At 35.9% G+C, this 21,818-nt stretch overlaps 5 protein-coding genes and 1 pseudogene across 7 annotated transcripts; 1 reads left to right on the top strand and 5 right to left on the bottom strand.

Annotated features, from left to right (window-relative positions):
• Positions 1-561: 561 nt before the first annotated feature.
• Positions 562-1,617, bottom strand: LOC116136624 (non-specific lipid-transfer protein-like protein At2g13820). Its single transcript, XM_031422295.1, has 3 exons — positions 1,201-1,617; positions 1,050-1,094; positions 562-857 (listed from the first exon to the last, which is right to left on the bottom strand). Exons 1-3 carry the CDS (start codon positions 1,517-1,519, stop codon positions 730-732), a joined length of 492 nt encoding a protein of 163 aa, XP_031278155.1. The 5' UTR covers positions 1,520-1,617; the 3' UTR covers positions 562-729.
• Positions 1,618-3,942: 2,325 nt separating this feature from the next.
• Positions 3,943-4,883, bottom strand: LOC116136672 (non-specific lipid-transfer protein-like protein At2g13820). Of its 2 annotated transcripts, none has more exons than XM_031422347.1 (3): positions 4,547-4,883; positions 4,384-4,464; positions 3,943-4,294 (listed from the first exon to the last, which is right to left on the bottom strand). In XM_031422347.1, exons 1-3 carry the CDS (start codon positions 4,863-4,865, stop codon positions 4,155-4,157), a joined length of 540 nt encoding a protein of 179 aa, XP_031278207.1. In that variant the 5' UTR covers positions 4,866-4,883; the 3' UTR covers positions 3,943-4,154. The 2 variants fall into 2 exon arrangements, with proteins under 2 accessions (XP_031278207.1, XP_031278208.1); XM_031422348.1 differs by having other exon boundaries at positions 4,384-4,422.
• Positions 4,884-6,180: 1,297 nt separating this feature from the next.
• On the bottom strand, positions 6,181-8,155 carry LOC116136547 (annotated as a pseudogene).
• A 3,299-nt stretch (positions 8,156-11,454) lies between these two features.
• On the bottom strand, positions 11,455-12,542 carry LOC116136654 (non-specific lipid-transfer protein-like protein At2g13820). Its single transcript, XM_031422326.1, has 3 exons — positions 12,126-12,542; positions 11,975-12,019; positions 11,455-11,782 (listed from the first exon to the last, which is right to left on the bottom strand). Exons 1-3 carry the CDS (start codon positions 12,442-12,444, stop codon positions 11,655-11,657), a joined length of 492 nt encoding a protein of 163 aa, XP_031278186.1. The 5' UTR covers positions 12,445-12,542; the 3' UTR covers positions 11,455-11,654.
• Positions 12,543-14,854: 2,312 nt separating this feature from the next.
• LOC116136669 (non-specific lipid-transfer protein-like protein At2g13820) lies at positions 14,855-15,830 on the bottom strand. 2 transcript variants are annotated; one of them, XM_031422343.1, is made up of 3 exons: positions 15,459-15,830; positions 15,296-15,376; positions 14,855-15,206 (listed from the first exon to the last, which is right to left on the bottom strand). In XM_031422343.1, exons 1-3 carry the CDS (start codon positions 15,775-15,777, stop codon positions 15,067-15,069), a joined length of 540 nt encoding a protein of 179 aa, XP_031278203.1. In that variant the 5' UTR covers positions 15,778-15,830; the 3' UTR covers positions 14,855-15,066. The 2 variants fall into 2 exon arrangements, with proteins under 2 accessions (XP_031278203.1, XP_031278204.1); XM_031422344.1 differs by having other exon boundaries at positions 15,296-15,334.
• A 3,938-nt stretch (positions 15,831-19,768) lies between these two features.
• LOC116136642 (non-specific lipid transfer protein-like 1) lies at positions 19,769-21,021 on the top strand. Its single transcript, XM_031422314.1, has 4 exons — positions 19,769-20,185; positions 20,282-20,308; positions 20,427-20,468; positions 20,605-21,021. Exons 1-4 carry the CDS (start codon positions 19,846-19,848, stop codon positions 20,823-20,825), a joined length of 630 nt encoding a protein of 209 aa, XP_031278174.1. The 5' UTR covers positions 19,769-19,845; the 3' UTR covers positions 20,826-21,021.
• The last annotated feature ends 797 nt before the right edge of the window (positions 21,022-21,818 follow it).

Here is a 21,818-nt window from a genome sequence, read left to right as displayed (position 1 = left end):
TGTTATAGTCAGAACTCAGAAGTTCATTTTTTTTTTTTTTTTTTTTTTTAATCCAATTTCAGTTTTTAACTTGCTTGTCTTCAGGACACACAAATTCCCCATGCACATATGATTGTACATCAAGAAATTTCAATTTTAAATTTACACCATATGAGTGTTCTGTTTATTACATCTTCTAGGATAGCTATGAACATGAAATTGATGTACTAATAGCTTCGACCCTGCAAAGTGTGTGGTCGTTCTGAAGAATGTGAAGGATGCCAAGGGCAGGGTTCCCGGAATACTGTTCCTATTTGAATGGATCCTGTATTGGGTCAGAGATTGTCCAGCACAATGTTGATTCTCTAGATGTTCTTTTGATGCAAGTTTATAATAAAAAATAACATTTGATATTAATTTTTTTTGTTTTTTTTGTTTGGTGCATCTATTCGGTAACGAACCGTAATGCTATATATTAATATTGTTGTCCTTTTGCTGACTGGTTCTTGTTTGACCTTGAAGCGATATATGTTAACAAATGCTTGATCTGTTGAAGCCAACCAAATAATATTTTTATTGAGAGGGGAAGAGAGCTAGAAATCTCTTCAGTAATACAAAATGACACCAACCCTGAAGAGGGTTGCGAAATAATTATGACATAAAACCTCAACCAAGAGGAAACTCGATATTAATAAAGAATACAATAATAATTGTAATCACTAAAGTATGTTGGTTGTGGAGGTAATGGAATCAGTATGTCGTGAAGATTGAACTGTATGATGCTGCAAAGAGCAGGAAGACGAGCAGAGAGAATGACAACTTGATCGAACTTCCATCTGATGAGGGTCCTCCTTCTGTTGCTGGTACAGTTTTAGATCCTGTACCCGAATAAATATCATTATGTTTTGTTAGACCAAAAGTACAGAGTAAGATCTTTTATGTTGAGAAACTAAAAAAAAAAAAAAAAAGAAATAATAAAATCTGTTCCTTCCTCAACTTTGTCCTGTTTTAGTGCTCGATTTACATATCAGAAAAGACATTAGTAGAACGATATAGAAGTGAGGCAGTACCTGGAACTGTGCTGGAAGATTCTGGTGATCCTGCTGGAGCGTCGGCTGGAACAGACAAGGGGTTGTTGTTAGGGGAAGAACATAATGATCTTTGATTAACGAGATTTTAAGCATCTTATTTTTATTGAAAAATTTTCAATTGCTTTCTTACCATTACAACTGCTGGTAGGTGGAGTCTGAACATTGCAAGCATTGGGCAAAGCTAGAGCCTGAGTCTGGTTGACATCAATCCCCAGAGATGAGCCACCACCATTAAGAACCTGACACAAGCACTGAGGTGATGATCGGACAACACTAGCAAGCTGTGTGCAGCATTGAGAAGAAGGGGTTGAAGAGTTCCCTGTTATGTAATTGAGACACGGCGACAAGCTGATCAACACATTTGTACAACTTGACTGAGCTCTGGCCCCTGCCCAGAACATGGTAACTAGAACCAGGATCAGACCCATCTCTAAACTCCTGTTTGCCATTATGCCTTCTTTTCGATTGAACCCGGAAATGCCTGTGAATGTGGAGATCTTCTTAAAATTCTGGAGTTAAATTAGTCTTGTGGAGAGAGAAGAGAAGGGTGAAGTTTATATAGGTAGATTACGGTAAGAGAAGACAAATACAGATTGAACTACGCAGGTGACCAACTTCTCCTACTCTCAAATATTTTTCTTAGGTCAATTGTAAAATATTGGAGCTTGAGGTATGTTCAAACCTGGAGACTTTTGGAAACTAGTTGCGTGGCTTATTAGGAAAATTTGGAAGCCGGTTACGTTGTCTGGGTGACCAACTTCTGTTTATTGACTGGTCTTATTGTGTTGTGCTGAGGACTTGGAACCAAGAAGAGTTTTGAAGGTTCCAGTTGTTAACTTAGAAAAACTTGTAACAAGAAAGCATAACGTGTCTATGACTCCAACTTTTTGTGGAATCTGTCTTTTGTATTTTATCTTTTAAAAATACTAATCAACTCATAATAAGAAAGCAGGAAATTCCCATGAAAATTAAGGAGAATAATGCTGTGCTTCTTTCTTCCGAAAGATATGCCTGCTTCTGATCTTTCACAAAAAAAATTATTAGCCCACTTTACTTATTTTGTATACTAATTTATTTATGATGTTTGATTAACATGTTAAAAATATATCAAATCATTTTGTTGTTTCATAAGGCTTCGTTGATGCGAAAATTTGTACTAACAAGAGATATCTAGTCGACTTCGGGAGGAGCCAGGTAAGATGTATGTCTGGTTACTAATAACCAACGAGGTCGATAAAACGACGTAAATAACTAAAAATGAAAGAGATTTTTATAGTGGTTTGACTGTATCAAGACCAAACATACATCCACTGTTATGTTATTACTTAAAGGTGTTACAAGATCAAGAGAGATTACAAGGGAAATGAATGCGAGCTAAATGGACGACATTTAACTCTTATGACCTCTCTCTTAACGATCTTTTACACGTATGAGTGTATTTTCCTCTTGAACTTTACTAAAACTAGAATCATCCTTTGAAACGGAGGCCATGAGCTCTTTTTATACTTGGTTCGTTTGACAGTGGTTGAGAGTGGGTATTACAAGATTGCTTGCACGCGTAATCCCCTTAATTAGGATCTGAGTCAATAATCTTCATGCTTGTGACATACTGGGTCATGCTAATGGTAGACTAACTCATGCTTATGATAGTAATCACCTTGTAAGAGAAGGTAAGCGTTGGTGGGACAACACGTGGGATAATCCTGGCCGCTAAGCTTTGATACACCTTGCAGACATGTGGCACAAATCTGATCGCTAGGAAATTAGGCATAATAGCTTCTCCAAAAAGAATGCTTTTTACTCGAAATATTTTCTTATAGAAATTTTTGATCAATTTAAGAACCCACAATCAATACAAGTTAATGATCAATTTAAGAAAAATTACAAAATTTTCATCAATTTAGAAACTATATGCGAATTTTCGTTTGTTAAGGTAATGGACTACAAATTTTCATAAGTTCCATTAATGGACAAAACTAGTCGAAGGTGTACTTTTTGCTTGCCTTCCTCACGGGGATTGGGTTTGGGACGGCTAGTCCTTAATTTGTTGCATCTCTAAAGCACGACAAACTGTTTATTAACTACCAAATAAAAGAGTTTTTGACTTTTTCCCACCCATAGACTTTTAAAGTATCATTTTACTACCCAAATTTATATTTCGACGGTGAATAGAGAACAAACTTGATCTAAACTATTGTGACTTTTGAAGATGGGAGACCCATGAGTCTTTTGGTGGTGAAATGTTGGATTTTAATGGTTGAGATTGATCAGAATTTGATTTGGGATGGGCGGTTGCACAAACCTTAATCGCTCAATTGTTGTTGATTGGCATGGTCGGCGTGATGAGTAAAGTTTGAGGGGTTTTAGTAAGTGATGATGAAGGAAGAGAATGATGGTGGTGTAGAGTCGCAACGATGCTGAAATCGAAAACGGATTATAAATTTGAATAATAAAGTGGTATTTTAAAAGTCTGTAAGTGAAAAACTGTTATTAAACCATTATTTGGGTAGGAAAAAGTCGTTTACTCCCAAATAGAATTATCTACCGCGTCTTTCTATGTAAACGAAACGCTAAGTAGTTTGTAAAACACTTTCTCTATTTGCTTTAAACCCAAGAAATTTCAATGAATTTAAAGAGCATGTTTACATTCACGAGTCCCAATCTTCATTTATTTTATTTCTATAATGTGAATTGAAATTAGTTGATTAAACAGCATCAAACACTTCATTGAATCTTCTGAACCTTAATAAGTTTTCTGAGTGCCATTTTCTGAGCACCAACAAAGCGCTGAATAGTCATATTTTAAGCAATTTGTTCCAACATGAACTTCGGTGGATTTGATATATAGATCGTGTAATATGGAAGATCACCCTTAACTAAAATAGTTATGATTATTTATTAATAATAGATTGAAACAAGTCTTACATCCCATAACACACACCAAAGGGAAGCTTGTAAAATCTCACTCATAACTTATATATTAAGCAAACCACACAGACTTTAACCAGAGAGCTGACGTACAGTGCAGCTATGGGAACTCAGAAACTGACAAATTTTAAATAGTATTATGAGCTCAGAGGGAACTCAGAAACTGCTCGCTGTTAATGCGAATGGAACCATAAACACAGCTAAGATGAGCACAAGTCGACGGGGCGTGTTTATGATCTCAGTATTGGAAGCACTCCCACTCACAGCATTTGATGGAACTACTTTCGAGCCGGTTCCTGCATCCAATTCACACAACGACATTTTAAATTATAATTTCTTGCTACTTATAATGGAGTGAGTTTTTAAGTGAAGTTTATCTAATTACCTGAAGTAGTATCACTCGGGGAAGTTTCCGGGGAACCCTCTGGAGAAACAAAAGAAGACGTTAGAGGTCCGTCAGCAGCAGCTGCCCAAAATTAAAGCATCAAACACTAAATTAAACAGCCTAATGTTAACTAACATTTTGTGATGTGCACATTTACTCTTACCATTGCATCGGCTAACAGGTGGAGTTTCCACATTGCAAGCACCAGGGAGCGCTAGAGCCAGCGTCTCATTGATTGAAACACCAAATGACGAGCCGCCGCCGTTCAGCACGGTGCAAAGGCACCGGGGGTTAGACTTGACAACGCTAGCTAGTTGTGAGCAGCAAGAAGGGGATGGGGTGGAAGAGCTGCCGCTCACATAATTGAGGCACGGGGCGAGGGTGATTATCACATTGGTGCAATCCGATTGAGCCCTGGTAGCTGCCCAGAATGAGAACAGGGTCACTAGGACCATCAATAAACCCATCCCTGTTGAAGCCATGCAATGTTCGAAAATATTGCAGTTTCTGAGTTGGAATTTTCGCTAGGGCGATTGATGATATTTATATGGAACGAAGACCTTGCCAATTGAGGCTTATTTGGTGAACAATAACAGGCCCTATGAGGTAAGATTTGTAATATATAATAGAGATTTAATGATTCATAGGACTTTTATTTTTAAATTATATAAAAAAAAGTCATTTCTATTGGAAAGAAGAGGGACATTTAATGTTCTAAGACTCTTAAAATTCAGTTCATAAATTTCATATATGAATATAAACTAGAGTAAACAACTTTTTCCCACCCAAGGTTTTCCTTAATGAAATTTCCAACCCAAAAAGTTTCAAAATATGACTTTCTCACCCAAATTACCACTTTCTCACCAAAAGTTAATATTATGTTACTACCTAAAGCCGATTCTGGCCAATTTTAATGGAGAATATTCTCTCTGTCACCACCATTTGAACCTCCGATCTCCTCTCTACAAAGCTCCTCTCACTTTGACACTTGATTTATAATCGATTGTCGACTAACTTAAAGCTAGAGTTTTTTGTTCTTAGCTGATTTTCGGTTGATTTCGACAGGGAACATTCAATCTGTCATCACCATTCGATCCACTGGCCTCCACTTTACAAAACCCCTCTTACCTTGGCTCATGGTAACTCACTGAACGTCAACTGAAAAAGTAAAGTGTATTTTGAGTATTAACGGAATATAAACTTTGGGTGGGAAAGTGGTATTTTGAAATTTTTTGGGTGGGAAGGCCATTGAGGCAAACCTTGGGTAGGAAAAAAATGTTTACTCTATAAACTAAATTTAAAAGAAAATTTTAAATAAAAATACCAATAATAGATAGGCAAGATTTAAAATAAATAAATTATCCTATCGCTTCAAATGCATGCATGCTGGTGCAAGTTTATGCGGCGAGCACTTGGGATTGGAGATTGACCTTTGTATGTTTTGGACAGGGCAGTCAGTAACCTAACTTCATATAAGCAATTTAAGAATTACTTGTTTTTTATTCCTGTCAAACATTGGAGAGGAGGTGTGAACGGATGCCATTGTTTCTCTTCTCTGGCCTGTCTATATATTAATATTGTTGTCCTTTTGCTGACTGTTCTTGTTTGACTTGAAGCGATATATGTTAACAAATGCTTGATCTGTTGAAGCCAACCAATAATATTTTTATTAGAGGGGAAGAGATCTAGAAATCTCTTCAGTAATACAAATGAACCAACCCTGAAGAGGGTTGCGAAATATTATGACATAAAACTCAACCAAGAGGAAACTCGATATTAATAAAGAATACAATAATAATTGTAATCACTAAATGTATTGGTTGTGGAGGTAATGGAATCAGTATGTCGTGAAGATTGAACTGTATGATGCTGCAAAGAGCAGGAAGACGAGCATAGAGAATGACAACTTGATCGAACTTCCATCTGATGAGGGTCCTCCTTTGTTGCTGGTACAGTTTTAGATCCTGTACCCGAATAAATATCATTATGTTTTTATTAGACCAAGAACAGAGTAAGATCTTTTATGTTGAGAAACTAAAAAAAAAAAAAAGAAATAATAAAATCTGTTCCTTCCTCACTTTGTCCTGTTTTAGTGCTCGATTACATATCAGAAAAGACATTAGTAGAACGATATAGAAGTGAGGCAGTTACCTGGAACTGTGCTGGAAGTTCTGGTGATCCTGCTGGAGCGTCGGCTGGAACAGACAAGGGGTTGTTGTTAGGGGAAGAACATAATGATCTTTGATTACCGAGATTTTAAGCATCTTATTTTTATTAAAAAATTTCAATTGCTTTCTTACCATTACAACTGCTGGAGGTGGAGTCTGAACATTCAAGCATTGGGCAAAGCTAGAGCCTGAGTCTGGTTGACATCAATCCCAGAGATGAGCCACCACCATTAAGAACCTGACACAAGCACTGAGGTGATTGATCGGACAACACTAGCAAGGTGTGTCAGCATTGAGAAGAAGGGGTTGAAGAGTTCCCTGTTATGAATTGAGACACGGCGACAAGCTGATCAACACATTTGTACAACTTACTAGCTCTGGCCCCTGCCCAGAACATGGTAACTAGAACCAGGATCAACCCATCTCTAAACTCCTGTTTGCCATTATGCCTTCTTTTCGATTGAACCGGAAATCCTGTGAATGTGGAGATCTTCTTAAAATTCTGGAGTTAAATTAGTCTTGTGGAAGAGAAGAGAAGGGTGAAGTTTATATAGGTAGATTACGGTAAGAGAAGACAAATACAGATTGAACCGCAGTGACCAACTTCTCCTACTCTCAAATATTTTTCTTAGGTCAATTGTAAAATATTGGAGCTTGAGGTTTATCAAACCTGGAGACTTTTGGAAACTAGTTGCGTGGCTTATTAGGAAAATTTGGAAGCCGGTTACGTGGGTTTCTGGTGACCACTTCTGTTTATTGACTGGTCTTATTGTGTGTGTCTGAGGACTTGGAACACAGAAGAGTTTGAAGGTTCCAGTTGTTAACTTAGAAAAACTTGTAACAAGAAAGCATAACGTGTCTCTGACTCCAGCTTTTTGTGGAATCTGTCTTTTGTATTTTATCTTTTAAAAATCTAATCAACTCATAATAAGAAAGCAGGAAATTCCCATGAAAATTAAGGAGAATAATGCTGTGCTTCTTTCTTCAGAAAGATATGCCTGCTTCTGATCTTTCACAAAAAAATTATTAGCCCACTTTACTTATTATGTGTACTATTATTTATGATGTTTGATTAACTATTAAATATATCAAATCATTTTGTTGTTTCATAAGGCTTCGATGAAGTGAAAATTTTACCAACAAGAGTATCAGTCGACCTTGGGAGAAGCCAGATAAGATGTTGTGCGTGGTTACTAGTAACCAACGAATCGATAAACACGTAAACAACTAAAAATGAAAGAGATTTTTATATGGTTTGACTGTATCAAGACCAAACATACATCCACTGTTATGTTATTACTTAGAGGTGTTACAAGATCAAGAGAGATACAAGGGAAATGAATGCGAGCTAAATGGAGGACATTTAACTCTATGACCTCTCACTTAACGATCTTTTACATGTATGAGTGTGTTTCTCCTTGAACTTTACTAAAACTAGAATCATCCTACACGGAGGCCATAATCTTTTTATACTTGGTTCGTCTGACAGTGGTTGAGAGTGGGTATTACAAATTCTTGCACGCGTAATCCCCTTAATTAGGATCTGAGTCAATAATCTTCATGCTTGTGACATACCGAGTCATGCTAATGATAGACTAACTCATGCTTATGACAGTAATCACCTTGTAAGAGAAGGTAAGTGTTGTGGGACAACACGTGGATGATCCTGACCGCTAAGCTTTGATACACCTTGCAGACGATGGCACGAATCTTACCGTTAGGAAATTAGCATAACAGCTTCTCCAAAAAGAATGTTTTTACTCGAAATATTTTCTTATAAAATTCATGATCAATTTAAGAACCCACAATCAATACAAGTTAATGATCAATTTAAAAAAATTAAAACATTTCATCAATTTAGAAACTATATGAATGTTTGTTTGTTAAGGTAATGGACTGCAAATTTTCATTAGTACAATTATGGATAAACTAGTGGAAGGTGTACTTTTTGCTCGCCTTCCTCACGGATTGGGTTTGGGACGGCTAGTCCTTAATTTGTTGCATCTCTAAACAGGACAAAATATTTATAACTACCAAACAAAAGAGTTTACGACTTTTTCTCACCTATAACTTTTAAAATACATTTTACTATCCAAATTTATATTCTAACAGTGATAGAGAATAAACTTGATCCAAACTGTTAGGACTTTTGAAGAGGGGAGACTCATAAGTCTTTTGGTGATAGAAAGTTGGATTTTGGTGGTTAAATTAATCGGAATTTGATTTAGAAGGGGCGGTTGCACAACCTTAATCGCTCGATTGCTACTGATTGACATAGTTAGCGTGGTGAGTAGGTTTGAGGGGTCACTATGAGAAGATAAATGCAAAAAATTATTTCTGTGAGTAAATTTTTCCCATTAAGCTGCATAATTATTGTTGTTGTAGTGTGATAAAGTTTGTATTCTTGGGTAGAACTGAGTTCATGTGTCTTGTCAAGTTATATTATTTGCTAGCACTGGTTAAAATATGCCTCAAATGTGCAGATTAGCAAGAACAAGCGACACCAAGACAGAGCTGCGGCTTTAGAGGTGTGGGACAGACTAGAAGAATTTGTTCGGTCACGGTCTCATTCCTAAAGAGTGCAGAGTTTGAGAGAATATTTGTATGTATGCTTCTATAAAGTCTCTTAGTTGTGACCAACATTTTTGATGTAACTGTGAAATTTGTTATAATCTTTCAGAAATTTAACTCTTTAGTCTCTTTTAGGTTATGTGGTAAAACGTTTACAATTAATGTGGATTATTATCATACAAATACTTGTTATACACTTACTTTATTTTTTCGCCAGTTTGATCGCTGAGAAGGTGATGAGATTAGGACTGGAACATATGTAAGATCAATGCTATTATGTGGTTGGATGTGAAAATAAGAGCAACTTTGGCTTGGCTTATAAGAGGCTTTCAACTCTGTTCAACTTTTAGTGAGTTGAGCCTTTGAGGTTATAAATGGTTCTACAGTTTCTCCCCATCTCTTTTTAGTCAAAGCATAAAGGGCAATGTTATGTGCACTAACTATTTGTACTAATCCAAGTACTAACATTGAAAATTTGAAATTCCTCCCAAAAAAAAAAAAATTTTTTAATTTTCAATGTTAATACTTGGATTAGTACAAAATGGTTAGTGCACATACTATTATTAAAGCATAAATCACTTAAGAAACGGTTCATATATTTTCAACAAAATTTTGTCTTGTTTATCCTGTGAATAGGGTTTTTGTTTAGGAACAAAATATGATAAGCTTGTTTTGAAGAGTTAATGTGTAGCTTGGTAGTCAGTTTGTTGCAGCTGATTCTTAATCAAAAGAATTTATGTTCAGAATCAAAGGTGGAAGTTCAAACACCTAAAAGACTATGCTAAAACAAAGCCCTGGTTGACTGTTTGGTTTTTTCATCACTAGAATACCTTATGTAGCTGTGTATATTCCCATGGATTTAATGGAAAATGTAACTAAAGTTGGCAAGTTATTTGCTGGGGTGTGATAATTTCTGCTTTACTTTAATTCACTGGATTTTTGAAATGGAGCCCATGGAGTCGACACCTAAAAGTGGGGATGAAGCTGCTTTTCGAGAGTTGAGTTCCTTCTTCCTGTACAAGCAGATTAAGAATGTTAAATGATTCAGAAAAATTTAAGTCCTCGTCATACAAATCATAGTATCCCAGATTCAGCCACAGTTTTGCTCCATGGCCCAAACTGGCTGAATGGCGGATCACTCTTGATTTGACAGTGAATCCTGGGTTAACCGAAACGAAATCTTGCTTGCAGCAGTCTAAACCAGAAGTCATCACTACTCAGTCCCTTACTGTGCTCTACTGATTAGTTAGCAGAAAACATTCAGACTATTTCTGATCCTGTTGTCTTTTTACTGACTGATCAAGTGGTTAATTGTTCGATTAGGGAGGATTTATCAGAAATGAACCAAGATTTTGATTAATTTTTGGTGCCGCCGTGTAACAGTGTAAACCAGATCTACTATGCTGCTAAATTGAGTAGAATATTTGCCAGTAGCTGTAGCTAAACTTATTTTAATCTCCTTCTTCGGAGCTACTTCCTTGTTGGACTTAGGTTAATGATTGTAGACAACATTTCACTACAGTTGATAGTGGAGCACAATCCTGGCTTACAAGAAGTTAACTTTCTTGCGAACCAAATAATATACAATCCTTTTTGTGACTTTTTGATGTGGATCAGACATTTCTTTGCTGACTTAATTCTGCAAATACATTGTAGGACTCCTGTGTAAATCAAGATGTTGGATAATCTATCATACAGTAAACCTATGTATTAAGGGTGAGTTATCGTACTGTTAAATTTTTTGTTCTATTATTATTGCTTTGCATCTTTCATAACTTGTTCTAGTAAATTAAATTCCCTATTTTTGTTAGCTTTCAATTGGTTCATCACCATGTTATAGTCAGAACTCAGAAGTTCAATTTTTTTTTTTTATTATTATTTTTTTTTAATCCAATTTCAGTTTTTAACTTGCTCCCCATGCACATATGACTGTAAATCTAGAAATTTCAATTTTAAATTTACACCATATGAGTGTTATGTTTATTACATCTTCCAGGATAGTTATGAACATGTGTGGTCGTTCTGAAGAATGTGAAGGATGCCAAGGGCAGGGTTCCCGGAATACTGTTCTTCATCTGTTGAATGTCATCCTATTTGAATGGATCCTGTATTGGGTCAGAGATTGTACAGCACAATGTTGATTCTCTATATATTCTTTTGATGCAAGTTTATGATAAAAAATAACATTTGATAGTAATTTTTTTTTTTTTTTTTTTGTTTGGTGTATCTGTTCGGTAACGAACCGTAATGCTATATATTAATATTGTTGTCCTTTTGCTGACTGGTTCTTGTTTGACCTTGAAGCGATATATGTTAACAAATGCTTGATCTGTTGAAGCCAACCAAATAATATTTTTATTGAGAGGGGAAGAGATCTAGAAATCTCTTCAGTAATACAAAATGACACCAACCCTGAAGAGGGTTGCGAAATAATTATGACATAAAACCTCAACCAAGAGGAAACTCGATATTAATAAAGAATACAATAATAATTGTAATCACTAAAGTATGTTGGTTGTGGAGGTAATGGAATCAGTATGTCGTGAAGATTGAACTGTATGATGCTGCAAAGAGCAGGAAGACGAGCAGAGAGAATGACAACTTGATCGAACTTCCATCTGATGAGGGTCCTCCTTCTGTTGCTGGTACAGTTTTAGATCCTGTACCCGAATAAATATCATTATGTTTTGTTAGACCAAAAGTACAGAGTAAGATCTTTTATGTTGAGAAACTAAAAAAAAAAAAAAAAAGAAATAATAAAATCTGTTCCTTCCTCAACTTTGTCCTGTTTTAGTGCTCGATTTACATATCAGAAAAGACATTAGTAGAACGATATAGAAGTGAGGCAGTACCTGGAACTGTGCTGGAAGATTCTGGTGATCCTGCTGGAGCGTCGGCTGGAACAGACAAGGGGTTGTTGTTAGGGGAAGAACATAATGATCTTTGATTAACGAGATTTTAAGCATCTTATTTTTATTGAAAAATTTTCAATTGCTTTCTTACCATTACAACTGCTGGTAGGTGGAGTCTGAACATTGCAAGCATTGGGCAAAGCTAGAGCCTGAGTCTGGTTGACATCAATCCCCAGAGATGAGCCACCACCATTAAGAACCTGACACAAGCACTGAGGTGATGATCGGACAACACTAGCAAGCTGTGTGCAGCATTGAGAAGAAGGGGTTGAAGAGTTCCCTGTTATGTAATTGAGACACGGCGACAAGCTGATCAACACATTTGTACAACTTGACTGAGCTCTGGCCCCTGCCCAGAACATGGTAACTAGAACCAGGATCAGACCCATCTCTAAACTCCTGTTTGCCATTATGCCTTCTTTTCGATTGAACCCGGAAATGCCTGTGAATGTGGAGATCTTCTTAAAATTCTGGAGTTAAATTAGTCTTGTGGAGAGAGAAGAGAAGGGTGAAGTTTATATAGGTAGATTACGGTAAGAGAAGACAAATACAGATTGAACTACGCAGGTGACCAACTTCTCCTACTCTCAAATATTTTTCTTAGGTCAATTGTAAAATATTGGAGCTTGAGGTATGTTCAAACCTGGAGACTTTTGGAAACTAGTTGCGTGGCTTATTAGGAAAATTTGGAAGCCGGTTACGTTGTCTGGGTGACCAACTTCTGTTTATTGACTGGTCTTATTGTGTTGTGCTGAGGACTTGGAACCAAGAAGAGTTTTGAAGGTTCCAGTTGTTAACTTAGAAAAACTTGTAACAAGAAAGCATAACGTGTCTCTGACTCCAGCTTTTTGTGGAATCTGTCTTTTGTATTTTATCTTTTAAAAATACTAATCAACTCATAATAAGAAAGCAGGAAATTCCCATGAAAATTAAGGAGAATAATGCTGTGCTTCTTTCTTCAGAAAGATATGCCTGCTTCTGATCTTTCACAAAAAAAATTATTAGCCCACTTTACTTATTATGTGTACTAATTTATTTATGATGTTTGATTAACATATTAAAAATATATCAAATCATTTTGTTGTTTCATAAGGCTTCGATGAAGTGAAAATTTGTACCAACAAGAGATATCTAGTCGACCTTGGGAGAAGCCAGATAAGATGTGTGCGTGGTTACTAGTAACCAACGAGATCGATAAAACGACGTAAACAACTAAAAATGAAAGAGATTTTTATAATGGTTTGACTGTATCAAGACCAAACATACATCCACTGTTATGTTATTACTTAGAGGTGTTACAAGATCAAGAGAGATTACAAGGGAAATGAATGCGAGCTAAATGGAGGACATTTAACTCTTATGACCTCTCACTTAACGATCTTTTACATGTATGAGTGTGTTTTCCTCTTGAACTTTACTAAAACTAGAATCATCCTACACGGAGGCCATAAGCTCTTTTTATACTTGGTTCGTCTGACAGTGGTTGAGAGTGGGTATTACAAGATTGCTTGCACGCGTAATCCCCTTAATTAGGATCTGAGTCAATAATCTTCATGCTTGTGACATACCGAGTCATGCTAATGATAGACTAACTCATGCTTATGACAGTAATCACCTTGTAAGAGAAGGTAAGTGTTGGTGGGACAACACGTGGGATGATCCTGACCGCTAAGCTTTGATACACCTTGCAGACGCATGGCACGAATCTTACCGTTAGGAAATTAGGCATAACAGCTTCTCCAAAAAGAATGTTTTTACTCGAAATATTTTCTTATAGAAATTCATGATCAATTTAAGAACCCACAATCAATACAAGTTAATGATCAATTTAAGAAAAATTAAAACATTTTCATCAATTTAGAAACTATATGCGAATGTTTGTTTGTTAAGGTAATGGACTGCAAATTTTCATTAGTACAATTAATGGATAAAACTAGTGGAAGGTGTACTTTTTGCTCGCCTTCCTCACGGTGGATTGGGTTTGGGACGGCTAGTCCTTAATTTGTTGCATCTCTAAAGCAGGACAAAATATTTATTAACTACCAAACAAAAGAGTTTACGACTTTTTCTCACCTATAAACTTTTAAAATACCATTTTACTATCCAAATTTATATTCTAACAGTGAATAGAGAATAAACTTGATCCAAACTGTTAGGACTTTTGAAGAGGGGAGACTCATAAGTCTTTTGGTGATAGAAAGTTGGATTTTGGTGGTTAAAATTAATCGGAATTTGATTTAGAAGGGGCGGTTGCACAAACCTTAATCGCTCGATTGCTACTGATTGACATAGTTAGCGTGGTGAGTAAGGTTTGAGGGGTCACTATGAGAGAAGAGAATGGCAGTGGTGTAGGATCACAACGATGCCGAAATCAAAAACGAAATATAAATTTAGATAATAAAATGATATTTTAAAAATCTACAAGTGAAAAACTGACATTAAACCATTATTTGGATAAGAAAAAGTCGTTTACTCCCAAATAGAATTATCTACTGCGTCTTTCTATGTAAACGAAACGCCAAGTAGTTTGTAAAACACTTTCTCTATTTGCTTTAAACCCAAGAAATTTCAATGAATTTAAAGGGCATGTTTACATTCACGAGTCCCAATCTTCATTTATTTTATTTCTATAATGTGAATTGAAATTAGTTGATTAAACAGCATCAAACACTTCATCGAATCTTCTGAACCTTAATAAGTTTTCTGAGTGCCATTTTCTGAGCACCAACAAAGCGCTGAATAGTCATATTTTAAGCAATTTGTTCCAACATGAACTTCGGTGGATTTGATATATAGATCGTGTAATATGGAAGATCACCCTTAACTAAAATAGTTATGATTATTTATTAATAATAGATTGAAACAAGTCTTACATCCCATAACACACACCAAAGGGAAGCTTGTAAAATCTCACTCATAACTTATATATTAAGCAAACCACACAGACTTTAACCAGAGAGCTGACGTACAGTGCAGCTATGGGAACTCAGAAACTGACAAATTTTAAATAGTATTATGAGCTCAGAGGGAACTCAGAAACTGCTCGCTGTTAATGCGAATGGAACCATAAACACAGCTAAGATGAGCACAAGTCGACGGGGCGTGTTTATGATCTCAGTATTGGAAGCACTCCCACTCACAGCATTTGATGGAACTACTTTCGAGCCGGTTCCTGCATCCAATTCACACAACGACATTTTAAATTATAATTTCTTGCTACTTATAATGGAGTGAGTTTTTAAGTGAAGTTTATCTAATTACCTGAAGTAGTATCACTCGGGGAAGTTTCCGGGGAACCCTCTGGAGAAACAAAAGAAGACGTTAGAGGTCCGTCAGCAGCAGCTGCCCAAAATTAAAGCATCAAACACTAAATTAAACAGCCTAATGTTAACTAACATTTTGTGATGTGCACATTTACTCTTACCATTGCATCGGCTAACAGGTGGAGTTTCCACATTGCAAGCACCAGGGAGCGCTAGAGCCAGCGTCTCATTGATTGAAACACCAAATGACGAGCCGCCGCCGTTCAGCACGGTGCAAAGGCACCGGGGGTTAGACTTGACAACGCTAGCTAGTTGTGAGCAGCAAGAAGGGGATGGGGTGGAAGAGCTGCCGCTCACATAATTGAGGCACGGGGCGAGGGTGATTATCACATTGGTGCAATCCGATTGAGCCCTGGTAGCTGCCCAGAATGAGAACAGGGTCACTAGGACCATCAATAAACCCATCCCTGTTGAAGCCATGCAATGTTCGAAAATATTGCAGTTTCTGAGCTGGAATTTTCGCTAGGGCGATTGATGATATTTATATGGAATGAAGACCTTGCCAATTGAGGCTTATTTGGTGAACAATAACAGGCCCTATGAGGTAAGATTTGTAATATATAATAGAGATTTAATGGTTCATAGGACTTTTATTTTTAAACTATATAAAAAAAGTCATTTCTATTGGAAAGAAGAGGGACATTTAATGTTCTAAGACTCTTAAAATGCAGTTCATAAATTTCATATATGAATATAAACTAGAGTAAACGACTTTTTCCCACCCAAGGTTTTCCTTAATGGCATTTTTCGACCCAAAAAGTTTCAAAATACCACTTTCTCACCCAAAATTAATATTCCATTACTACTTAAAGCTGATTCTGGTCAATTCCAACGGTGAAATTTCTCTCCGTCATCACCATTTGAACCTCTGATCTCCTCTCTACAAAGCTCCTCTAATTCTGGCACTTGATTTCTAGTCAATTGTCGTCCAGCTTAAAGCTAGGGTTTCTTATTCTTAGCTGATTTTCAACTGATTTCGACGGCGAATATTCAATCGGTCACCACCATTTGATCCACAGGCCTCCACTCTACAAAACCCCTCTTACCTTGGCTTATGGTAACTCGCCGAACGCCGACTGAAAAAGCAAAGTGTATTTTGAGTAGTAACAGAATATAAACTTTGGATGAGGAAGTGGTATTTTGAAACTTTTTGGGTGGAAATGGTCATTGAGGCAAACCTTGGGTTGGGAAAAAAATTGTTTACTCTATAAACTAAATTTAAAAGAAAATTTTAAATAAAAATACCAATAGTAGATAGGCAAGATTTAAAATAAATAAATAAATAAATTATCCTATCGCTTCAAAGGCATGCATGCTGGTGCAAGTTTATGCGGCGAGCACCTGGGATTGGAGATTGACCTTTGTATGTTTTGGACAGGGCAGTCAGTAACCTAACTTCATATAAGCAATTTAAGAATTACTTGTTTTTCATTCCTGTCAAACATTGGAGAGGAGATGTGAACGGATGCCATTGTTTCTCTTCTCTGGCCTGTTTAGGCAAGTGGAGATCTCGGATTAGTGTGAGTTTCCTTAGGGTGGAACCAAATTTCATTGGTAGAATCTCCTCTCCTTTGTGATCAAATTTCATTCGAGATTGAACTAAAGCAAAGACAAGTTTAGGCATCTTTGGCCTCATGTATGCCGGAATCAATTTCACTCATTCATCTCAACGAATTACCTCACTTTGAAACTTGTGTATGTTATTGGGCCTGATAATCGTCCAATATGATTTTTGGCTCATACATAGTTAAATCATTCTCGTGGGGATAGAAGCTTGCTATCGCGTTATCAACATCATTGGCATTTCGCTGATATCCGAAACCTAGCCAAAAATTCTTCAATCTGTGCAGCTTCTTTGTAACTAAAGCTTGCATGAGCTGTTCCTAGAATACTCTTACCATATTATCTCATAAATTAACATTTGTTTATAATTTCTTTGTTATAAATGGTGCCTAGGTAAGAAAATCAAAATGAAGACATATATTTGTAAAACAAGTTTCTTAAAGACAAAAAAAAAAAAAAAAAAAAAAAAGACAGTTAACTGTATTAGATCATTTAATTAACAAAAAAATGAGAACCTTTATAAAATTAAATTAGACGTTTTATACAGTAATTTTTTTTTTCTTTCTGAAAACCTGTGTACTGTTTTAATTGTTTTTATAAACATGTATCCTCATTTTGATTTTCTCTCTTAAATTAATATATCTATATAACTAGAATAACGAAATGTCTGTCGTATGGGTTCAGTCTTGTGAGGACTCACCTTCTAATTGGCAAGGTGAGGGTGATACTTTAATGGGTTTAGCAAATATTCAAAAGTTATTTACATTTTCCGGCCCTAGCTTTGCCGAATACACAAGTTGGTACACTTTAAATGTCTAAACTACAATATACACAAAAAAATGCAACTCTGTTAATGGAAATCGAGTTCTCATAAAACACCAGATTCGCAGGCTCTGTTAAAAAAAGGTGATGATAGAAGCATAACGGTCAATATCCCTTCATTGAAACCTTAAACCTACCGTTTGCCACGTCCAAAAATTTAACCCTAAAGTCAAAGAGTCAAACCTTTTTAGTAATTACTTAAATGGTCAAGGGTATCTAGGTCTTAGATAAGTTGGAAATGGGGTTGCTTTTGGGTGTGTATTTGCAGTTTGGGCATTCAAGGGGTACCATCTACTGATTCGGCAAAACTAAGGTGGCAAAATAAAGGTAACTCTATCAAACAAGCTTTATTGGCATTATAAGATCTAAAGTGAATACAAGTCTAAGATCTGTAAGTCTAAGTGAATAAAGAGATATTTCTTTTAGGGTACAAACTTTTCAGATTTTATCATAGGAGGACAGAAATTATAAATTATTCAATTAAGGGACAATGAACATTACTTAGGGTTAGATTAACTTTATATAAGGGTAAAGATGCAACTGAACAAATTAAATTATCCTTTTTCACAAATAAATAATCATCAAATTAAAAAACTAAAATAAAAAATTAAATTATCCGTTTTACAAAATAATATATATTTTTTTATTAAATTTTCTTTTAGTTTTAAATTTCTTAATCTTTTTTTTTTTTTCATTTCCTTTGAAAAAAAATTGGTTTTTTTTTTTTTAGTTTTTTGGAATTTTTAAAATTTAGGTTTTAAGGACTAAATTCACTTTAAACAAAAATCAAGGCATCTAAGTCATTTCATCTTTTTCGTTAAAGTTAATGGCCTTAGGTGTCCCCTAATTGAACAAATTATAATTTCTATCCTCTCATTGATAAAGTTGAAAAGTTGTATCCTAATGATATATCCTTGAATTAATATTATAGTGTGTTCTCAGGACTCCACCTATTTCTTCATTCCCTGCTGTATGGGCAAAATCCGTTTTTGGGCTTAGATCAGGCCCAAATCAGACCCAATTGCAATTGGCTGTACACCATGGCCCACAAACGGTTGGCTCTACATCAAAACTCATCTCCTAGAAGGTCCACTCTACAAGGTGCTCATTCTATAAGTTAGTCCGCTCTACGGCCAACCCATTCTATGAGTTAATCATTCTTCATGCTTACTTAAGTCTCTTTCAATCATGCTGATTTGAGCATCAGAGTGCTTACGGTTAGCACCACATCGATATCAAGGACTTTACGTTCATCCTTCCTTCTCTGTTTTTGCTTGCGGGTCTAATAGTTGTCAATGGTCACATCCTTACAAAAATCAACTGTAGAATTCCGATTGTCACACCCGTTCGCTATTTAAGATGTCAAAAATGTAATTTATTTTGTATCTTTATTTATCACCATTGAAGTGGGTGCAGTTTCAGTTGTTTGCGGTGAAATACCGATAACGATCTAGTTTGGTGTCAAACTGGGCTTGATGGTTGAAAATAATAGAGAAAGTGGTAAATTAAAAATTTTTATTTTCAAGTTCTTTTCTAATCTGTTTTATTGTAATTTCAAGAAAATTTCACTAATTATGGTCTAGTTATTTTGTTAAGCTCATTCAAACATATTATTATAATATATATTTTGGTTAAGTTTTTTTTTTTCCTTTATTTTATTTTTTTTAAAGCAATGCCTAATGCTTTACCAAAAGATTTACTTATTTAATTTGATAAGCAATTAAGAATGAGATTAGTTCTAAACAAACTTGCAAACCTTTTGATACCAGAACGCCGCCATTGGCTGAATCATCAAGAACCTTTTGACCTTCACCAATCTGCCAATCACATAATCACACAGCAATCATTTTAGTTAAAGGTCAATACGGGGTCCCGAAGCTCAGCCACATGGCTAACTGCTCAACCTCCTTTGTCACAAAATTAGTTAAGGTAGTTGAGCTCCAGACCAACTTGAAATCCACCTATGTTTCCCTCCACCCTCTCCAACCTAAACTCTTTCATCTATAAATTCCTTCATTCTTCTCTTTTCCAATCACCACAACTCCAACAATCAAATCACTTTACTTCTTTTCGACATCCTTTTACATTCCACATAAAGTAATCATGGAGTTCTCCTTGTCCTTCCAACGCTCACTTCCATTTCTGGGCTTAGCTTTTGTGGTCCTCATCTTGCCTGTTTATGGGCAGGTGGCTACGCCCTGCACGGCTTCACTGATTTCTAGCTTCAGCCCTTGTATGAATTTCCTGACGAATAGTACCACCAATGGTACTTCGCCGACTGCCGATTGTTGCAATGCACTCAAGTCGCTTACAAGTAATAGCATGGACTGTACCTGCCTCATTGTAACAGGAAATATCCCACTCCAGCTACCCATCAACCGAACCTTGGCCATCTCTCTCCCCCGAGCTTGTAACATGCCTGGTGTCCCTCTTCAATGCAAATGTAATTTTCTTACATATTAATTGAGTTCAAAGGTTTATTTTTAGACCCCTTTTTAATACCAACAAAATGCTAATGTAAATTTTTCTTTGCTTGCAGCCACTGGTGCACCTATTCCTGCTCCAGGTATCTTCTATAATTCATTTTGATACTTATAAAAGACCACATAATCAAAATGTTCTGCAAATTAAAAATTGTCTTGGTGAATCAAATAGGCTTATTCATTTTGGTTACTAATTTGCAGGTCCTTCCTCATTTGGAGCACCACCATCTGCAAGTCCAACAGGTAAACTTCTACCTCTTTAAGTACAATAATCACAGCTATGGCTTTTCCTTGGCACAATTAATTTACCCTTTTGAGTGTTTAGTGTTTCTGAAGTTTCCTTTTTATTTATATTAAAAGTATTGATTTGTCTCTGCAGGTACTGTTGTTCCTGAGCCTACACCATCTGCTACAGCACCAGAATCAGACACAACACCAACATTAACTCCACCATCGACAGATGTGGATCCTACAGCCCCCACTGTGACTCCGGGGAGCCGTCCTGTTCTGACTCCACCATCAGCTGCCATGCCCTCCTATAATTTCTCACCATCTCTTCTGCTATTTGCAGTAGGATTTTTAATTATGAAGTACTACTAGGTCTCTGCCTTTGCAGCTCCTTTTATGTACTTAAAACATTGAGAAATATTCTTTTGGTGTGTGATTATTGTTTGGGCTAGCTCAAATTCCATATTGAGTGATTATTTATTAAATATGCTTGTAGTTTTGTTACATTGCTTGTAAGTATGATCTGAAATAGTTATCTATTTATTTTATATATGAAGAAGCTTTTTTACTGTTTGTGACAGATTATGGATTCCTAATAAGATCTCGGAATTCTTTATAAATGGTTTTTTAATTGTTCACCTTGGCCATTAGTTATGATTTTGCAGATAAAATTGTTATTAGACTATTGAACTTTTTTTTTTTTTTTTTATCATGGGAGTGTCAACGTGCACGCACCTCAAGTAATTTTTTGAGTAATGGTTAGACTATTGAACTTTGGTCAATCAATATCAATATAATACGCCAAATATTATCGACTTTTTTGCAAATTCTTGTATACGATATTTGTACGTGTAATATTATTTCATAAATAATTTAATTCAGGACCAAAATTCTAGAACAAACTCATTACATGACTAGAAATGGGCTCATGAAGATTCAACCCTTTCCATTTCATTCCATACTCATGCCCCCAGTCATCAAATTGAAGCCTCCTAATCTGTTAAGAAATTGTTGTTGATTGTACCTTCACAGTTCATGACTTCTCTCAATCTGCATGACTGATCCCAATCCACCAACCCTTAATCATGCTTTTTCTTTTCTTTATTGTTTTTCAACATTAATATTACCCTTTAAGTTCAATTTGGAAAATAAGTATTTTATGATGTTTTTGAGGACTCTTGAGACATGAAAATGTAACACTGTTACTGAAATCACCAGAAGAAAAGAGAAAAGGTTCTTGTAGATTTGAGGAATTGCTGTTGCTGATTATTATCCCTAGAAAAGATGCCTATCAAAAATAAGTTTAAAGAAGAAGAAAGAATTATAAGGGCGTTGTAGGAAAGATTTGTGAATGCTCTAAAACAT

Source organism: Pistacia vera, unplaced genomic scaffold, assembly GCF_008641045.1.
Source record: "Pistacia vera cultivar Batoury unplaced genomic scaffold, PisVer_v2 Contig317, whole genome shotgun sequence".
Classification (NCBI taxonomy): domain Eukaryota; kingdom Viridiplantae; phylum Streptophyta; class Magnoliopsida; order Sapindales; family Anacardiaceae; genus Pistacia; species Pistacia vera.
The sequence above is the reverse complement of the archived record's forward strand: the minus strand, read 5'-3'. Positions and strand labels throughout refer to the sequence as shown.

Coding starts and splice junctions, on each gene's coding strand:
- LOC116136624 (XM_031422295.1), bottom strand. CDS start 1,519: ATGGCAAACAGGAGTTTAGAGATGGGTCTGATCCTGGTTCTAGTTACC. Junction 1,095..1,200: donor ACCTACCAGCAGTTGTAATG/GTAAGAAAGCAA, acceptor TGTCTGTTCCAG/CCGACGCTCCAGCAGGATCA. Junction 858..1,049: donor ATCTTCCAGCACAGTTCCAG/GTACTGCCTCAC, acceptor ATTCGGGTACAG/GATCTAAAACTGTACCAGCA.
- LOC116136672 (XM_031422347.1), bottom strand. CDS start 4,865: ATGGCTTCAACAGGGATGGGTTTATTGATGGTCCTAGTGACCCTGTTC. Junction 4,465..4,546: donor ACCTGTTAGCCGATGCAATG/GTAAGAGTAAAT, acceptor AATTTTGGGCAG/CTGCTGCTGACGGACCTCTA. Junction 4,295..4,383: donor CCCGAGTGATACTACTTCAG/GTAATTAGATAA, acceptor AATTGGATGCAG/GAACCGGCTCGAAAGTAGTT.
- LOC116136654 (XM_031422326.1), bottom strand. CDS start 12,444: ATGGCAAACAGGAGTTTAGAGATGGGTCTGATCCTGGTTCTAGTTACC. Junction 12,020..12,125: donor ACCTACCAGCAGTTGTAATG/GTAAGAAAGCAA, acceptor TGTCTGTTCCAG/CCGACGCTCCAGCAGGATCA. Junction 11,783..11,974: donor ATCTTCCAGCACAGTTCCAG/GTACTGCCTCAC, acceptor ATTCGGGTACAG/GATCTAAAACTGTACCAGCA.
- LOC116136669 (XM_031422343.1), bottom strand. CDS start 15,777: ATGGCTTCAACAGGGATGGGTTTATTGATGGTCCTAGTGACCCTGTTC. Junction 15,377..15,458: donor ACCTGTTAGCCGATGCAATG/GTAAGAGTAAAT, acceptor AATTTTGGGCAG/CTGCTGCTGACGGACCTCTA. Junction 15,207..15,295: donor CCCGAGTGATACTACTTCAG/GTAATTAGATAA, acceptor AATTGGATGCAG/GAACCGGCTCGAAAGTAGTT.
- LOC116136642 (XM_031422314.1), top strand. CDS start 19,846: ATGGAGTTCTCCTTGTCCTTCCAACGCTCACTTCCATTTCTGGGCTTA. Junction 20,186..20,281: donor TGTCCCTCTTCAATGCAAAT/GTAATTTTCTTA, acceptor CTTTGCTTGCAG/CCACTGGTGCACCTATTCCT. Junction 20,309..20,426: donor TGCACCTATTCCTGCTCCAG/GTATCTTCTATA, acceptor ACTAATTTGCAG/GTCCTTCCTCATTTGGAGCA.